Source organism: Propithecus coquereli, unplaced genomic scaffold, assembly GCF_000956105.1.
Source record: "Propithecus coquereli isolate 6110/MARCELLA unplaced genomic scaffold, Pcoq_1.0 Scaffold399, whole genome shotgun sequence".
Classification (NCBI taxonomy): domain Eukaryota; kingdom Metazoa; phylum Chordata; class Mammalia; order Primates; family Indriidae; genus Propithecus; species Propithecus coquereli.
Genome location: NW_012149718.1, coordinates 187,139 through 206,500, shown reverse-complemented (window position 1 = coordinate 206,500; position 19,362 = coordinate 187,139). Strand labels below are relative to the sequence as shown.

Here is a 19,362-nt window from a genome sequence, read left to right as displayed (position 1 = left end):
TGAATTGACCCTTTCATTATTATAGAATTTTTCTTGGTGATATTTCTTTTTCAAAAATCTTTGATATTTTAGTACCTTCAACTATTTTATGAGTAGTGTTTATATGTAAATCTTTTCGTCCTTTTACTTTTATTGTACCTGTCTTTATAATTAAAAGCATTTCTTATGTTTATCATTTTATTCATTCTTACTTTTTTATTTAAGCAGTCTTTGCCTTTTCATTAGAATATTTGAGCCATTTATGTCAATGTAATTAGTGATACTGTTGGGTTTACATCCATGACCCTGTTATATTTGTTTTCTCTGTCTCCCACTCCCACTTAAAATATATATATTTTTTTATTTCACCTATCTGTTAATTTTGTTAACTTTCCCCTCCACTTTTTCTGCCTTTTATTGATTTAATTTTTTTTGTGACCTATTTATCTCTACTGTTTTTTAGTGATTGCAGTAGGATTTGCACTATGCATCATCACCTCTTCACTGCATGCCTTCAAATAATATGCTACCTCTACCTCAGTGTGGCAAAGATGGTCTTTTAATAAATGTTAATGGGACTCACTGGGAAGCTTTTTAGAAAAAGTTAAAATTACATTCTTTTGTTACACTGTTGACAAGGAAAAACTCCAAATGAATCAGATATCTAAATGTAAGGAATGAAGAATAGAAGGAAAAAGTTGGTGAATTTTTCTTTAACCTTGTTATAGGTAAAAACTTTAAAATATGACTAAAAATCTGCATGCAATAAAAGAAAAAGCTAGATGAATTTGATCACACAAAACTACGAAATAATCTTTTGCATGGTAAAATAATACCATCAAGAAAGCCAAAAGGAGTTTGGCAAACTGGGAGAAAATATTTACAACATATGTAATGGATAAAGGTCTAATATTTCTAATACAAAAAGAACTTTTAAAAACCAAGGGGAAAATACCCAAAATCGAATAGATCAGGGTCAGCAAACTAGGCTCATGGACTGGCCGCCTGCTTTTGTGAATAAAGTTTTAATGGAACACAGCCATGCCACCTGTCACATATCTTCTGTGACTGCTTTCATGCCACAGCGGCAGAGTTGAGTAATTGTGACAGAAATTGTGTGATCCACAGGACGAAAATATATACCATTTAGCCCTTTAAGAAAAAGTTTGCCGATTCCTGGTATAGGGAAAAAAGGCAAAAAAACATGAAATGACAGTTCACAAAAAGACATATAAAGGTAGCTCTTAAATAAAATGTTCAACCTTTTTCACAGTTAGAGAAATATACATTATTGGTGGGAATGCAAAATAGCTCATTCTTTTTGGGGGGAACTGATGTTGGTGGGAGCCTGGGTTCTCACTGTGGATGTGAATGGGGGTGGCAAGAGAGGACCCTGGGGCAGACTGGGGTTGGAAGTATTGGTGTGGACCCTGCTTTCTGAGATGTGAATATGTGTCTGCTTATGCTTGTCTGTGTGCACATGTGTATTGCATAGGTAGGAGTGTATGTACATGTGTGAGTGCATGTGTGTGTATACTTTTTAGCTCTGTCTGCTAAACGAAGCATAGACATTGCAGTGGCCATGAGCACACACAGTGCCTGCACCTTCGTCTTCAATACCTTTCTCCCCTCAGAAAACCAGGGTTCCTTGGAGAAATGGTAGATTCTTGGGCAGGGGCAGCATAGCGCAAAATGACTATGAAACATTTTCTTATGCCAGAATGTCAGGCAGTGCTTTAAAAAAAAAGGAGGAGATGGGGGCCATGTCACCTGTCAACTTGCAGGAGCACCCACTGCCTAAATCTGGGACAATTTGTGCATCAAAATAGTAAAGAATCATAATGACTTCTAAACAGTTATCATGACAGCAGTCTATGATTCCTTTCAGATGGATAGCTAGGTAAGAATGCCAAGTGCTGACTGGAAAATGTAAATAGAGTGCTGGAGTTGGACAATTATTTTGGGACAATCTCAGTACAAATTGTTCTGGCAAGAATGATCAATGGCTGTAAAATTCAGAGAGAAAGTTTGATGAGGATCAGCATATTCACATGGTCTTGAAGTGTCTCCTTACACACTGCTTATTAGTTACGCAGAAAAAAACAGTAACAATACAGTGGAGAAATCAGACAACACTTTGGGGATGAAATCAGCTTTGCACCAAGGTAGGTGGAGATCATGTGTTTCTGGACACGATACTCTGGTAGTGTTCCAGCCGGGAATGCAGCTCCGGAATCAAATTGTGAGAAGACCTCAAGCAAACTCACAATGAGGTGCATTCTACTTAATAAAAATCAAGGTCATAAAGGACAAAGAATGGCTGTGGGAGTGTTCCACATTAAAGTGGGGACTAAAGAGGTGTCAGTACTTGCAGTACTTGATTCTAGACTGACATCTTTATTGGAGGGAAAAAAACGCTGTGAGAGGACATTATGGTGTCACTTGTCCCCCTTGCAGCGGGTGGTGGCTCCATGAACCTTCCCTGCTTGTAGGTGGGTGTGTGCTCAGGGGCCGGGCTCCTCTACGGCAGTGCTCCCAACAGGATTTTTGCTTGTGTCACCCAACAAATGGTGAACTGTTTGAGGGCAGACTCTTATCTGTCTTTTTTGCTGACTTTCCATTTCCCAGAACAATGTTTCTTAATAATTACTGAGGACAAAGAGCTTTTAGTTTGTGCAGGTCCTCTTGATATTAACCAATTAGAAATTAAAACTAAATTTTAAAAAATATTTATTAATACATTTAAAAATAACAATAAGACCAGGCACAGTGGTTCACGCTTGTAATCCCAGCACTCTGGGAAGCTGATAGGTGGGAGGACCACTTGAGGTCAGGAGTTTGAGACCAGCCTGAGCAACACCAAGACCCCATCTCTACAAAAAATACAAAAATTATCAGGGCATGGTGGCCTGGCCTGTGGTCCCAGCTGCTCGGGAGGCTGAGGAAGGAGGATCACTTGAGCCCAGGAGTTTGAGGTTGCTGTGAGCTGTGATGGTGCCACTGCACTCTAGTCTGGGTGACAGAGCGAGACTCTGTCTCTAATAAATAAATAATAAAAATAACAATAAACTCATTATATGTTAACATAAATAGCGTATACTTATGAAAAAATTTCCTGAACAGCAAACGTTTAGTGAGATGAATTGGCTTGTTTTATATTTTTGCCAGTCTCTCTTCTGGCAGGCGTGGCACAAGCGTCTGAAAAAAGGCAAATGACTTCTCAACATTATCACGGAATAGTTTTGACCCCTGAGCCCCCATGGAAGGGCCTTGGGCACTCCTGGGGTCCCCAGACCACTTTAAAAACTGCTAGCTTAGAACAAGTCCTCCTTCCTGGAAGTCATTCAATAAATGCTGTTAAATGAATTAATTCCAGAATGACTCTCCGACGGAGCTGGTGCCTGGCTGGATCTGTGCATTCTGCTGCACTCATGCGGTTTGTCCTCGCGCCTTGTGCCTGTGTCCACTTCTCCAGAGGGTGTGACGCGTCCTGGCCTCAGTGTGCCTCTGTCCTTCCTGTAACAGGTGTCCCCGTGAACAGCAGAGTGTCCTCCAAGATCCAGCAGCTTCTCAACACCCTAAAGAGGCCAAAGCGCCCTCCTCTGAAGGAGTTCTTTGTGGATGATTTTGAGGAACTCTTGGAAGGTGAGGGTTGTCTGCCTTTGAGCTTCTGTGTCTGCGTGAGTAGGGTGGCCGTGAAGTCTGGAAACACACAGGCAAATGTGTGTCGTACGTGGGTTATTGCTGTCATATTATCTGTCACACGGTGAAGCAGTATTCTCTGTTTCCAGACTCTGTGGTCACTCTGTAATGGTGAATTTAGAATCACACGGGATTGCTTGCTTTATTTGAGCAGGTAGGAAATCTGTTGCTCATATTAAAGCGATTTAGCATTTCTCTAGGCATCTGGTCCAGTGGCTGGTACTTCATAAAAATACTTCTAAGGTTATATTATTTAAATTTTTATTTAAACTTTATATCTGAAATTCTTATCTTCTCATGGTTTTAAAGTATTCAATTTTCAGCATAGAATTGGCCCCTTTTTAGAATTTTAGCGTTTCATTTATGAATGAAACATATTTAGAGAGAAAGAATATAGATTTATTTTTTAAAAAGAAAACTAGCAAGAAGCAGAAAGAAGTATAAACCAGAAATGAAGCCAGTACAATATTTGAGTGTGTTGATAGAGCCCCGGGGCCCACGCTGGCCCCAGCCCAGCGCCAGGCCTCTTGTGCAGGGTTGCTGTGGCAGACTGGCCCAGCCTCCTCCATACCTGAGGACTAGACATGGCTTTAGGATGCTGTTTCCCCTCTGGAATCAGACAGTGCCTTTCAAATTCAGAGTTCAATGGTATGAATGCTTCTTAGAGCAGTCTCTCTTAGTGCTTGAGCACCTTTTAGTTACATAACCACTGGAAATAGACTACTTTTTCTTTCAACATGGCGATAGTTGTTCCGGTGCCTAGACTGAAGTGGTTGTGCTCATTGTGGTCCTGTGTGAACAGGTCATTAGGTCCCGTCCCCTGGCTGTGGGAGTCTGGCTGTTAGCTGCTGCTGTGCTGGGGTTGTGGGCATTAAAGGTGCCACAGTCCAGTCCGGAGGGTGGGAGAAACACCATCTCGGGGTTTCCTTTATCATGTGAGGCTGAGGTTACCAGGATGGTGGGTTGAAACTTCATTTCAAAACCATCATTAACCATGTCTTTAGTCCTTCAGTTAATTGGTCTGTAATTGTGATAAGATGAAAAAAATCTAAACAAATTATTATAAGCTTTTTATAGTTGGAATTAAAAAACAGAATTATAAAATATGAATGCTTAAAAACAGATTATGTGCCTTGTACTCTGAAATATTGATTTTTAAATTTTGATTTTGCTCATAGTTCAGCAACCAGATCCAAATCAGCCCAAGCCTGAGGGAAGTCAGATGGCAGTGCTGCAAGGGGAGCCTCTGGCTGTGGGGGCTCCTTGGCCCCCATCACTGCTGGCTGCCTTGCAGCGGTGGGGCAGCACCCAGCCCAGAGCCCCCTGCCTGACTGCCCTGGACACGACCGGAAAGGCCGTCTGCACTCTCACCTACGGCAAGTATTGACAGAAACGATGTGCTTCTGGCTTAGCTGAGAAATGTGACATGGTATACAGTACAGACATGTAGCTCCGTAAGTACTGTAAACCAGATTCCTGAGAAACCAACACAACTGGCAGATAAACAGAATGTTACCTCACTCCGGGTGCCCCTGCCTCCCACCGGAGAGGACTGCTCACTGTCTCACGGTGACTGCCACTGCTTGGATGCTGAGCGTTTGAGTGTTTTGAATCTTCTGTAGATGCATTCTGAACGATGTAGTTTAGTTTTGTCTTATTTTGAACTCTGTATAAATGGAATCGTGCAATTATGTATTTTTTTGTGTTTGGCATCTTTTGGTTCCATATTGTTTTTATGGAACAGAAACTATAAGCATGTACACAGCTTGATGCATTTCACAGAGCAAATACACTCCTATAAGGAGCACTTAGAGCAAAAGTGTTGCCAGGTCCCCGTCCCCTCATCTCTTGCCCCTTCCAGCACTGACATCCTCTCACACACAAAGGGTAACCATTGTCCTGACTACTCACACCACTGGCTTTACCTGTTTTTAAATTTTATCTAAACAGGATTATATAAAAAGTGGTTTTTGTGTGTGTTTCTCTTCATTTACATGGAAGATGCTTCAACATGGAGATGCTTCCATTGTTGTATGAAGTTGTAGTTAGTTTATTCTCATCGATGGATATTGTTTTATTGTATAAATATTCCAGAACTTATTTATGTACTCTCCAGTAGATAGACATTAGGTTGCTTCCACTTCGGGGCTATTGTGTATAGTGCTGTCATGAACATTGCTGTGTGAGTCTCTTGGTGAGCTTACGTGGGCATTTGTGCTGGGTGTAAACCACAGTGTAATTGTTCTTCAGGACATGCTGCCAAGCAGCTTTCCCAAGGGGTCGCAGCGTTTTCACTCCCATAGGCAGAGTATAGAGAGTTCCAGTTGTTCGAATTCTCACCAGGTCTTGGTACTGTCTGTCTATTTCGTTTTAGTCTTTCTTGTAAGTATGTTGCAGTGTCAGGTTATGGTTCTGATTTGCATTTGCCTGATGACTGATGATGCTTTTCATATGCTTATTGGCTATTTGAATATCCTCTTTTATGAACTATTCAAATCTTTGCCTCATTTTTCTATTTGCTTGCTAATACTTTATTTCTTTATATATTTCAGATACACATCTTTTTCAGATACATGTTTTGCAAATATCTTCTCCCTGTTTGGATTGCCTTTTAACACTTTTCATTGTGGCTTTTGATGAATGAAAAGTCCTAATTTAATTTAGTCTAATTTATCTGTTTTTTTCCCTGTATTATGGTTAATTTTTTGTCCCGTTTAGAAACTCTTTGCCGACCTTAAGGTCAGAAAGATAGCCTCCAACATAATCTTCTAAAAACTTTATTGTTTTACTTTTCACATTTAGGTATTATGATCCATCTAACAGGGGTGGGGAATCTGCGGCTTCGAGGCCACATCTGGCCTCTAGATCCCCGAGTGCAACCCCTCGACTGAATCCAGACTTCGCAGAGCAAATCCCTTGTTCTGTAAAATTTGGATTCAGTCAAAAGGCTGCACTCAAGGATCCAGAAGGCCACTGGTGGCCTCAGGGCCGCAAGTTTCCCACCCCTGATAGAATTTAATTTTGTGTATGGTGTGGAGTTAGAGTCATTTTCTTTCCTTGTGAATATCTAATTGACTCAGTATCATTTACTGAAAAGGCAATCCTTTCCCCAAAGCACTACAGTGTTACTTTTTCGTATATCAGGTAAAAACATTCTTGTGGGCTCTGGGCTCCTGTTTCTCAGTCTGTTGTCTGTCCACTCTGAATTACCGTAGCTTCATGAGTCCTCTAGCTCTGTGATTGTTCCCGAAGATTGCCTTGACTGTTCTTGGCCCTTTGTATTTTCAAGTAAACTTGAGAATCAACTTATCAATTTCCATCAAAATTCCTACTGTGATATTGATTAGCATTGCATTGAATCTGTAGTTCAATTTGAAGAGAATTGATATTACAGGTTGAGCATCCCAAATCCAAAAATCCAAAATGCTCCAAAAACTGAAACTTCTTGAATACAGACATAATGCCCAAAGGAAATGCTCATTGGAGCTTTGGATTTCCGATTTTTGGATTTGGGATGCTCAACTAGTAAGTATATATAATGCAAATATTCCAAAATCCAAAAGAATTCAAAATTCCAAACACTTCTATTCCCAAGCATTTCAGATAAGGAATAATCAACCTATATTATAATTATGGAACCTTCCATTTTATGACTGTGGAATATTTTCCCCTTTTTAAAGGCCTGCCTTTATTTCTCTCAGTAATATTTTTATACTCTTTTTTTGTTTGTTTGTTTTTTAGAGATGGGGTCTTGCTGTGTTGCCCAGGGTTGTCTCGAACTCCTGGGCTCAAGCAGTTCTGAGTAGCTGGGATTACAGGTGTGAGCCACTGTGCCTGGCTGTATACTTATAATTTTGAGTACAGAAGTCTTGAGCATTTTTCATGAAATTTATTCTACTGTAAATGGTATAATTTTTTCTACAGATTTGTTACTTGTATATAGAAGTGCAACTGATTTTTAAAACAGTGACTTTGTATCCAGTGATCTTGCTAACATACTAATTGTTTGTTCATTAATTAGTAGTTTGTTCATATATCTTTTAGATTTCCTGTGTACAAAAATCATGTCATCTGTGACCAATGACAGTGTTATTTTGACCTTTCGAATGCTCACACCTTTATTCTTTCTCTTGCCTTTCTGCACAAGCTAGCACCTCCAGCACAGTGTTGACTAGAGCAGTGTTGAAGAGTGGGCGTTCTTGCCTCTTTCTCCATCTGAGGAAAAGCCTTTGGTAATTAGGTATGATGCTTTCTGTAGTTTTGTTTGCTTGTTTTTGGGTAGAAATTCTTTGTCAGATTAAGAAAGTTCCCTTCTGTTCCTTGTTCGCTAAAAGTTTTTATCATGGTTGGGATTGAATTTTGTCAAATGCTTTTTCTGCTCTAGCAAGATGATCATGTGGTTTTTCCTCTCCCCTCCCCCGTTAATGTGGTGAATTACATTGATTAATTTTCAAATGTTAAGCAGCCCTGCATTCGTAGAATAAATTCCACTTGGCTATGATAGCTTATCGTTAGCTATAATTCCTTAGTAAAGGAACTCATTGCCCACCTTCAAGGAATGTGGTTAGCTCACAGCCTCCACCTGTTAAATTCAGCTTTCAAGTCTAGGTCATGCTCTTGGTGGGGCAGCCCCTGGCTAGTGACTAAGCAAGGTGGTGGTGCAGGGGCCTGGTCATGCCTGCTCAGCAGCACTTTCCTTGTCAACAATCTTGGGCTTGCAGAGACTTTGTCAGATCCACATTGTGGTGTGACAGCTCCTGCACAATCCTGCTGCTCCCTTTTCCCTTCACAGGTTTTATTCTCTAGTAATCCTTCTGCGTGTCTAAGTCTGTCTCAGTGTCCGCTTCTTGAAGACCCAGCCCGTGACACACTTTCTTTTTTTGCATCCTCCTTGTCTTGTAGTTTAAGTCTGTGTTTATTTACACAGCGTAAGACATTCCTGCCACTGTTTTTTTAAAGTCAGTCATATGTTCTCACTCTTTGTTTCACTATTCTTTCCTTCCCGCAATCCCACATTTTCCTGTGTAATCATTTCCTTTTGGCCTGCAGAACTTCCTGTATGTTTGTTATATAGTAGGTTTGCTGGTGAAGAAGTCTCTCAGTACTTGTTTGACAACAATTTATTTCATCTTCATTTTTGAAGGTTATATGTGGTGGCCATTTATCCCCTTTCAGCTGTATAAAGATATCGTTATTGGCTTTTGAGAAGATACCAGACTATTGTTGTCCTTTAGACTGTACTATGTCTTTTTTTTTCTAGCTGCTTTTAAAAATGTTCTTTTTCTTTGGCTCACAGCTGTCTTTCTATGACATATTTAGATGTGATGTTCTTTGAAATTTTCCTGTGATGTTCTCCAAAATTTTCCAGAAGTCCACCGGGCTTCTTGAATCTGTAGGATGGTGTCTTTCACCAGTTTTAGAAAACTATAGCCATCATCTCTTGATATATTGCTTCTTCCCCAATTTTTTTCTTCTCTCCTTCTGGGACTCCAGTTACACTTACATTATACCTTTTCTCTGAGTCCCACATGCTTTTAATGTTCTCTCTTACATTTTGCATTCTTTTTTTATATATACTTCAGTTTGAATATTTTCCATTTTCCTTTATTCAAATTCCCTAATCCTGTCTTCTAAAATTTCTAGTCTACTGTGGAACTCCTGGTGAGTTCTCTTCTAATCACTATTCTAGTTCTCTGGGGAAAGTTCTTCATCATCCCGTGCATTTTCCTCACCTGTTGCTCTGTTGCCTTGAGTGCACTTAGTAATTATTGTGATTGAAAGTCTTTGTGAGGCAGCACCAGTATCTGGTCACCTTTGGGGCTGTTGCTCTTATCTGTGATTTCTCTTGGTTTGGGTCAGGGGAACTTCTCTCTGGGGACGCCTGGTATTTTTTGACTGAACGTTGTGTGTTGTGTATAAACACGTTATGGAGGGTCCAGACCATGCCGTCTTCCCTAGGAGAGTAGAGTGGAGGCTGGTTACTGCAGTCTGGGGGGCTGGCCCTGCCACCTCTGCTCTTCCTCTGGCTCTCCAGAGCTTTCCGCCCAGGGCCCGTGGTATCTGTGCATCCCTGTCCTCCGTGGGTTCCCAGCCTTGGTGTTGGTCTCCTGTGGCAGTTTCAGGACTCCACTCTGCTTTTCAGAGGTTTCCTAAAGGGTTTCCAGCCTCCTGCTGCATACAGCCTGAGCATTCAACACATGTCACGAGCAGAAGTGACTGTACTCTTGGGGCTCCCCGTCTCTGATGAAAGCTCTGTGGGCTCCTCCTGCGCCGACAGCACAGGGCCTCCCGTGGGGGCCAGAGCCCATGAACACCCGCAGTGTGAAAACACTGGTGCCAGGTCAGCTCAGCTCCCTGAGGGTTTTCCCCTTCTGTAGCCTAACTCCCCTGGTTGTCTTTGCTGCCTCCAGCAGATGGTTTGTGCGTTCTGTTTGTAAACTCATTTTAGGTGGGAGTGCCGATCTGTAGCAGCAGAGTCTCTTACTGTTATGCTTTTAAAATTCATTCATGTTAGTGGCCGTAGTTCATTCATTCATTGCTGTCGCAGAATGAATAGAGCAGGATTTCCTTATGCTTCATACCGTTGGTGGACATTTGGGTTGTTTCAGTCTGTGCTATTCGAAGCAAAGCTCCTAGGAAGACCTAACATAAGCTTTTGAAAGGTGAGTACTCAGGAGTGGAAGCTTGGTCTGGGGGTGTATCTTCCCGGTGACTAGGTAACGCCACACTTTTCCAATCTGCGCTCACCCCATCAGTGCTGCATCCCACCTGCTCCCATCGTTGTGAGAACTTGACGTTGTCAGGCTGGTTGATTTTAGCTGATTTCCAGCTCTGGAGGCCAGTCCTTTCCAGGGGCGTGCTGCAGCTGTCTTTCCCTGCCGTGTGGCTGGCTCTTCACTCTGCGATGGTAGCTTAGTGAACAGAAGCTGCATCCACTCTCACCTTCTTTGCTTTTATGGCTTGTGCATTTTGTGTTCCCTTTAGGACCCTTTGCCTAGGCGGAGATCATGAAGTTACTCTGTTAATTTGGGAAAGTGGTGGTGTTGCACCCTTTGCTGTCCACCTGGAATGCGTTTTGTGTATGGTGTGGGATGGTATAAAAAAGAATATCTTAGCTATTCTTGCCCTGTGTATTTCAGGGTTAGTTTTAGAATTAGCTTGTCAAGTGCCACAACGTACCTGTTTGGATTTTGGTCAGCATTGCTTTGAATCAGTGTGAGGAGAATTAACACCTTTGCACATTGAGCATTCCAGCCCACGGCTGTGATGTCTCCCTCCATCTATTAAAATCTTTTTACATTATCTCAGTAATGTTTTATGGTTTTCTGTGGGGAGACTTTGCCTATTTCTTGTGACAATTAGTCTTAGGTATTTGGTGTGTGTATTTTAGTCTTATTGTCAATAGTATCATCAAAAATTTTTACTTACTGTTTATTGCTAGAATGTAGACATCAAATGGTGTTTGTATATTGATTATTTGGCAGCCTTGCCAAATTCAGTTACAGAAGGTGCATAAGGTATACTCACGTCATCTGCAAATAATGCCAGTTCTGTGTCCATCCATTTTACCTCTTTTCGCCTTTTTTTGCACTGATTAGGACTTTTAGTAAAATGTTGAAAACAGATGTCCTTGGCTTACTTCTGTTCTCAGAGGGAAAGCGTTCAGTATCTGCGCATTAATTGTGCTGTCTTCTGCTGGGGTTTTAAAGACGCCCTTTGTCACACTAAGGAAGTGTGCTTCCTTTCATCAGAGCTTAAGAAGGATTTTAAAAAATCATTTATAATCATTTTAAAATCATGAATGATTGTTAAATTGCTTTAATTTTCTGCCATTTATTGAGATGATTTTTCACCTTTATTCTGTTAATGTGGCAAATTAGGTTGATTTTCTGTTAAACCTCTTTGCATTCATTCCCAGGATAAAACTGGCTTGGTCAGGAGGCGTTATTCTTTGTATACATAGCTGGATTCCGTTTGGGAATCTTTATGTATTACAATTATTATCATCTTGAATTAACCTTTTAGAAGAGGCTAAAACAATGTTTCGCATTGACATTTTTTTCTTGTTTATTTCTCAGGTCCCACAGTTCACTTATTTCACAGTGTTACGCCTGAGTTTTATGTTATTGCAGTGGCATTTGTGCATTCACGTGGAGGGCAGGGGTGCCCAGCCTTGTTGTGGTTGTGTCACAGGAGCTTGAGAGGGGCTGAGTGACGGTGTTGCGTCTCTGAGAGACTGTGTGGGGGATATTAAGGCTGCTTCAGGAGTTGGGGGGGACTCAGGTTTTCCAGTCCTCCTGTCCCGTTACACCCCTGTCTCTGTTACCTCCCCAGATATCCTCAGTCCTCTGGCCTTGTCCTCTGTCTCACCTCCTGCCTTCCTCGGCAAAGCTCTCCTTAGTTGCGCGCTCACCAGGGCTGTGCACCAGGAGGGGCGTGTGGCAGGAGGGACCTTACGGGGCAAAGGCCTGGTTCCTGGACCCTTGGCCCGGTGTGAGGTCCACATGCACTGCTCCAGCAGCTGAGGGCTCTCTAGAGTAAAGAACGGAGACGAAGATATGACCTACTCAGGAATCGTAAAGATTAAGTGAATTATGTGCCATTTTTATAAATGACATAATTGAGGGATATTTAATGTCATGAAAATGCATTCACAATGCAATGTTAATTGAAAATAGCTGGGTAAAGTATCTCATTTCTTGAAAATTACACATACATGTATATGTGTATGTGTATATGTGTATATGTACACACACATATATACATAGAATACTGGCTTTTTTCTTCTGGCTTTTCTATATTCTAAATTTTCTATAGTAAAATCCTGCTTTATTTTTGTATTAAGAAAAATAAATCTGTAAGTTATTTTTAAGAGAAAACTATGATGTTCATCACAGCATTGTGCAGAATAGTTATTAGTTGGAAATTACCTGAATTTCCGGTAATAGGGTAATGGTATGTTATGAGGCTTTATGATTACTACATTAAAATGTTAATTATTAATTTCTTAAATTTTACATTGCTTAGTAATTTTATTTTATTTTAGGCAAACTTTGGAGTCGGAGTTTAAAACTAGCTTATACTCTACTTAATAAACTGACTAGTAAGAATGAACCACTACTTAAACCTGGAGACAGAGTAAGTAACGAGAATGCGCTTTATTGAAGTGAGCAAAAACAGAGACTTTAAAAACCTGTTTCATTGAAAGCAGTGTTCTATCAGTTGTTTAGAATCAAGCCTTAATACAAGGCATTTAAAGTCCGCATGTAATACAAGGCATTAAAAAACATTAAATGTGGGGAAAGTTCGTGATACAGAGTAAAATGATTGTTCTTATTCTGTCACTGTCCACTGATTCTGCATCTTTTCTGTTTGACTTTACACATGTTGATATTAATAAATGTTAAATTTCCCAAACTTAGATTTTGTGAATTAACATTGGCCTGACTTTGAAAGTCTGTGTGCTTGATATTCATCTCCTTCCCTGTCCCATGTGTCCAGGCAGCTCCTCTTACCTGCCTGCCACGTAAAACACAAAAGGAACTGTAGGCTGATTCCCTTGTGCTACGTGGCCTAATAGGGTTGGCAGTAACCATGTGGGATAGGAAAGGAGATAAACTTAAATTAACCAAAATTAAATAAAATTAAAAATTTGGTTCTCATTCAAACGAGCCACATTTCAAGAGCTCAGGAGCCACATGTGGCTAGAAAATTTCCGTCGTCATAGAAAGTTCTGTTGGACAGTACTGCTGTGGGAAGGCTGAGCCAGACTGGAGGAGGGCAGGTATACTAGGAAGTCCAGGGTGGAAGACAGGAGAATGTGGTGAAAACCAGTGTACGTACCAGTGAAATCCCCTAGTGAAGAGGTTACCTGTGGCAGGTCACCAACATGGAAAGCCAGGGTCTGACAGCTGGCAGGCAGCTCCAAGGAGCTCTTGCAGTGCCTCCCCAGGAGCCAAGGACAGTTGAGAGGGAAGTGTCAATACGAAAGAAAACAACCAAAAGGCAAAAAAAAGAAAAGGGAAGACAGTGAGAATGGAGGGGGGAAGGAAGGAGGGGAGGAAAGAGGAAACAAACAAACCTTGAGGAAAGGTAGATACAGAAAACAAATTTTCTGAAAGTTACTGTTAATATCCCCAGAGATCTGAGGTGAGGATGTTCCATAGATCTTGAAAAGGATGCTGGTAAGAAAGACCGAGAGGTGCAAAGTAAGAGAAAAAATAAGACAAAAATTAAAGACTTGGTCAAGATGACCCAATGTCTGACTGAGGGCAGAAGTCCAGGAGGAGAAAGGACAGAAAGCAGAACGTGATAAGTAGCAGTGTCCTGGCCCAAGAGTGTACATACCCAGAGTGAGTGCGGCAGACCACACCAGAGCGTGCAGGGGGATCGCGCATGGCACTTGGGCCGTGGAGAAGAATCCCCAAGCCTTCAGGGCAATAAAAGTAGAATCAGCAATCACAGTGGCTTCGGGACTTATCAACAGTGAAACTGGAAGAGAGGGGAGAGTGATACTTCAAAACTTCAGAGGGACTATGATTTTTAACCTATAGTTCTATTGCCAAAGATTCAAGAAATGCGAGGGTGGCGTAACCATTTTCAGACGTGCAGGACTCAAAAAACTTCAGCTTGCAAGCACTCTTTCTTGGCAAGCCTCTAGAGCATGTGCTTCAGCCAAATGAGTGAACAGGGTCCAAGCAGGAGAGCCACAGCAGAGTCCGGGATGACCATGGGCAGCCTGCCAAGGGGCAGCCCAGATGGGACCAGGAGGCCCGAGGCCCCGGGGTGGGGTTGGGGGTTGGCAGCAGATGGGCTCACCTGATTGACTGGTTACTTGGAAAATATTATTGCTAGGTATTTGACACATCTGGTGGAAGATTTTAGGGCAGATTGGTTGGAACTACATAGAAAACAAAGCAAGTGAAAGTGACGGTAGCTGTCACCATCAGAAAAGAAAGGGAACATGTACTTGGCTATAAAAAGGTAAAAAGTATGAGAATGATAGTTTATGATACGTTGTGCTGATAGATGAGATTTTATGTTGTGCTTTAGAGTAAATCTAGGAATCACTGATTTATTTTTCTTGAAAAACATTCTTGCAAGGGCAAAGACTTCCAGATACTCCTTGATGTGCAAGAGAATCCATATAGTTAGGTTAATAGTAAAATGATCAAAAGGGTCATAGTGAGTGAATTAATTATCAGAGATTGGTGACAAATTCAACTTCCTATGATATTATACTTTATAAAAACACAACTGTTCATAACAAAGTCTCTAAAAATATATTTTCCATACCAAACATCTAGTCTCAAGGTTATAGGTTATAGTTCTGGGTCAACCACTATAAAAAACAACATTTGAAGGACAGCTTTGTCCTGAAAAGCTTTGAAAAATAGACATACTTGTTAGAAACTCAACTTCCAGACCTCAAGTACAAAATGAGCTATCTTAAATTTTGTCTTGAAAGGGTTATTGGTTATCCATCATTCTGTGTTCTCAAAGTCTCTGTGTTAACAGTCTACTCAGTTAAGTACTATTCTGACTTGTCACTTAGGATTTCAGGCAAAATTATTATAATATTTTATTCCATAAATAGCTTTTGATTTAACCAGTTATGGTAAGAAACGGAGACTGGCTGATGGGAGGAGGGAAGCAGGGCTGAAGATTCATCTCCAGTAACAGGAAGTAAAGTAGAGGCCTAAAAATTTTAAAAACAAAATATAGCAATGGAAAAGTAATACTTTAAAAATATGAGAGTAAATAACAAAAGAAGGCTCTAAAATGTTTTAAAAATGGTTGCTTCAGGGAGTGGGGAAGGATGGAGCATGGGGCTATTGCTTTTCATTAGTACTTCTGTCATTTTAAATCTGTTTTTTAAAATTTTGATAATTAAAATATAAGATAAATAAAGCAGAACTTATAATTTAAAGAGCAGCAGCATGGTGACCAGGTAGGACCAGGGAGCAGCACCCCCATGGGGACATAGCGGAGGCTCTGGGTGTCTCTGTGGAGGTCTTCTCCAGCCACCACACTTCCCTGCTGCAGTCTTGAGTGAAGATCTGTCCAGTTAAAACTTTGGTGTTAGGATTTTTTCTTTTGGAAACTATTATTTTAGATATAATTCGATTCCTGTTCACTTTCTATGTTGGTAAAGGTATTTTTCACCTGGACTAATTGAAGGCAGGTGATACCAGTGTGGATGGGAACCGGGTCGAGAACCCACAGCCAGACACAGGCTGGATGGCCTCTAAACCCAGAAGTTTAAAATTATTTTGTTGCATATGGAGTAAAGACTTCAACCTAAAAATTATTTGTTAAAAATTACATGAATAAGGAAATTTAAGGACCAAGAATTAATTCCAAAATTAGATTTTCTGAACTAAATTTGGAAAGCTATAAGAAAATCTACAATGTCTGAGTGAGAGATTCTGAATATTGAAAAGACTCAACCATTCCCGAGTAGATTTCATGTTTTTCTTTGTACCGTTGTAGGTGGCGCTTGTGTTCCCAAATAGTGACCCTGTGATGTTCATGGTTGCGTTTTATGGGTGTCTCCTGGCAGAGCTGGTTCCTGTCCCCATAGAAGTGCCGTTGACAAGAAAGGTAGCAAACTGGGGGCCACGCCCCACACAAGCACTGTTGCAGCCAGTGGTGTCTGGCTTCCCCGTCACCGTAGCTTCATGCTAGGTTGTGGGCCAACAGCAAGGTGCTGTTTTGACAGAGGAGAGGAAGATGATGGCTGGCAGGCAAGCAGGCCAGGACTGAAGAGAGCAATCAGATGCCATTTTGTCTGCAGACGCTCTCTCGTGCTGTTGGGGGGAGGGCACTTGGAACAGCTTTGCTGCGGTGAGACCACGATGCACCTTGTTAGGTGGAGCTGTTCTGGCACCTGTTTGAATTTCCCAAAGAAATGATAGGCGTTTTTTCCTCTAATGAATAGAATTAGTGTTCAATAAGATTTTATTAAACTCTTCCTCAAAGCCATATGTTTATTGATAATAATTTTCATTTCTTAGAGGTAAATTTATCATTACAGTGATAGAGCTCACTGTTTTAAATAAACAGATGGAAATTCTCTTGTGTTTCTGTTCACTTACATGACAGAAGGCAGTTTTTGTTATTGACAAATTATTAATGTGGGGGACTTACTGATGTTCTAGGTAGCTATAACATTTTAGATCTAAAATAAATATAAGTAATGAGATTATTGAGAAGATACCATTTAGGTATAGACTAGGCATGTGTTTACAAAGTTAAAGTTTTCTGTCATCCTCTCCCAGTGTTCAGGCAGTTGTTAATGCGAACAGTATCCACAGATACGCAGACAAAACCAGTATATCTCAAAGGATGAGCAGGCGTTTGGATTCAGTGATATTTAGGGAAAAAAACCCTGGAGATTTGTCAAACTCATATGAAGAAAATGACAAAACTTTGCTGAGTGACATATACAACTGAAGATTTGGCCAGAAGAAAGCACGTATTTCTGTGTAGAAATGATTAATATTGTTAAAGGTCAGGCCTCCAAGATTCGTTTGTAAATTTTACATGTGATTCAATAGAAATCTCAGTGCTATTATTAAAATGCTTCTAAATGTCATTTGCAAGAATAAACTTTGAGAAATTAGCCTATTATCCAGAACTTTATATTTCACCAAAAATGTTTTTCAAATTTAAAAATGATTGTTATGTTTTTGTGAGCTACTTCTATGAATATCTCATATATACCAATAATAGTACTGAAATTTTTCTAGAAGTTTTATGATGGTAGATAAAAAAGAGCTCTGTTCTCTGCATAGCCTGGAGCCCTGAGGGCCTGGGGCTGCAGCTCCTGTGAATACCTGTTCCCACCTGTCGCTCTGTCTTCCGCAGGACGCAGGCAGCCAGCAGGTTGGGTTTCTCCTGGGCAGCTGTGGAGTCACCCTGGCCCTGACCACAGACGCTTGTCAGAAAGGCCTGCCCAAGGCACAGACAGGAGAGGTGGCAACTTTCAAAGGTGAGGCCTCCCAAGGAAAGGGCGCCAGTGTTCTGATACGCTCTTGGTTGGACCGTGCCCCAGGGGTGCTGTTCCAGACAGTCAATGGTAGAGAGGCTGCAGGGTCTTCACCAGAAGTGCTACCTTGTTCAAGGCCTCCCTGAATCTTGATTCTCATCGGGTTGGGTGGCTTGACCTGTGTGTGCCGTCTATTATGGTAGCTGCTGATCAGATGTACCTTTTTACATTAAATAAAATGAAATGAGACTAAAATTTGAGCTCCTTAGACCTCAATAGCTAGTTGCGTGTTGGAGGCGCAGGCTCTGTGTGTGGGGAGCTGAGACCCTCTGACGCTATAGTGCTGTCCTGTCTGCCTGGTCACAGGTTGGCCACCCCTGTCCTGGCTGGTGATTGATGGGAAGCATCTGGCCAAGCCCCCCAAGGACTGGCACCCTCTAGCCCAAGACACAGGGGCCGGAACCGCCTACATTGAGGTAATGACCATCCCTAACTCAGAGCACGAGAAAATACACCCCACCAGTTTAGGTCTTGTTTTTTGTGAGCGTATAAGCTGCTTTTTTTTTTTAAATTTCAGGCTGAGTTCTCATTGTTTCATCTCTGCCCCAGAAATATAAAGTATCATATAGAACCCTACTCAGATCCTTTCAGATTTCACTCTTACCTAATTCTTCCCTAACTGGCCCCATTGGGTGCAAACAGTTGGGTGGAGCCGTGGTACACCGTTGTGCCACTGTTGCCCTTGGGCCCCTGCTGGGTGAGCCACAGCTTCATCTTCATCTGAAGTATCCTCTCGTGGGCCAGGGCGTAGGGTTAGTGAAGGGGAGACACCAACCACTTCCTTTATTTTTTTTTATTAAAGATGGGGTCTTGCTATGTTGCCCGGGCTGGCCTCGAACTCCTGGGCTCAAGCGATCCTCCTGCCTCAGCCTCTCAAGTAGCTGGGACTACAGGCGTGCCCCACCATGCCTGGCTGTGCTGCTGCTTTTTAAGTTTCTGTCAGCCTCCATTCTATCTGCCGTGGACTCTAGAAATAACCACAAGATGTTTTTTTCTTTGAAACCCTTCAGTATAAAACCAGCAAAGAAGGCAGCACAGTGGGAGTCACGGTGTCCCATGCGTCCCTACTGGCACAGTGCCGGGCTCTGACCCAGGCGTGCGGGTACTCGGAAGGTAAGGGCTCTTGGGGCAGGGGCAGTGGTCCTTCCAGCCTTGCACAGGTACCTGACATACCTGATCATACAGCTGTCACTACACCTGTCAAAACCACCCCTGGGTAGTGCCTTTGCCCTCTAATCCAGGTCAGACAAGGTAAGGCCATGCTGCCGTCCTCGGCTTGCTCCTGGGGTCTCTGTGGTTGTGCTAGACTCGTGGGCATGAGGTATCTCTCAGCAGACCCTAGGCAGCCCACACGGTTGTCGGCAGTAAACTCACGTGCATGCGATTTCGTGGAGCATGGAAGCAGTGCGCCCCAGCTCACCCGCGCACAGTGCCAGGTCCACAGGTTGGCCCAGTGGGCTGGCTCAATCTGTGATGTGCTGAGGGGCAGGGCATTTTGTGTTTAAAAAAAGTAGAAAACACCCTTATTTTTCTGTTACTGTTTTCTATGACTAGTTTTGACTTAAGCTGTCATGCATGTAAATATATAAGTGGAATGTTTATGATCATAGATTATCTCTTGGTATAATAAA

General features: G+C 41.8%; 1 protein-coding gene across 2 annotated transcripts in view; it reads left to right on the top strand.

Annotated features, from left to right (window-relative positions):
- Nucleotides 1-19,362, top strand: part of DIP2A (DIP2 disco-interacting protein 2 homolog A (Drosophila)) — a 97,659-nt gene that overhangs the window by 40,211 nt on the left and 38,086 nt on the right. For both annotated transcript variants that reach the window (XM_012652705.1, XM_012652706.1), the window contains exons 4-10: nt 3,505-3,624; nt 4,860-5,057; nt 12,728-12,819; nt 16,174-16,284; nt 17,551-17,674; nt 18,038-18,147; nt 18,742-18,844. In XM_012652705.1, coding sequence (XP_012508159.1) covers nt 3,505-3,624; nt 4,860-5,057; nt 12,728-12,819; nt 16,174-16,284; nt 17,551-17,674; nt 18,038-18,147; nt 18,742-18,844 — 858 coding nt within the window. The remainder of the gene's footprint in view (nt 1-3,504; nt 3,625-4,859; nt 5,058-12,727; nt 12,820-16,173; nt 16,285-17,550; nt 17,675-18,037; nt 18,148-18,741; nt 18,845-19,362) is intronic.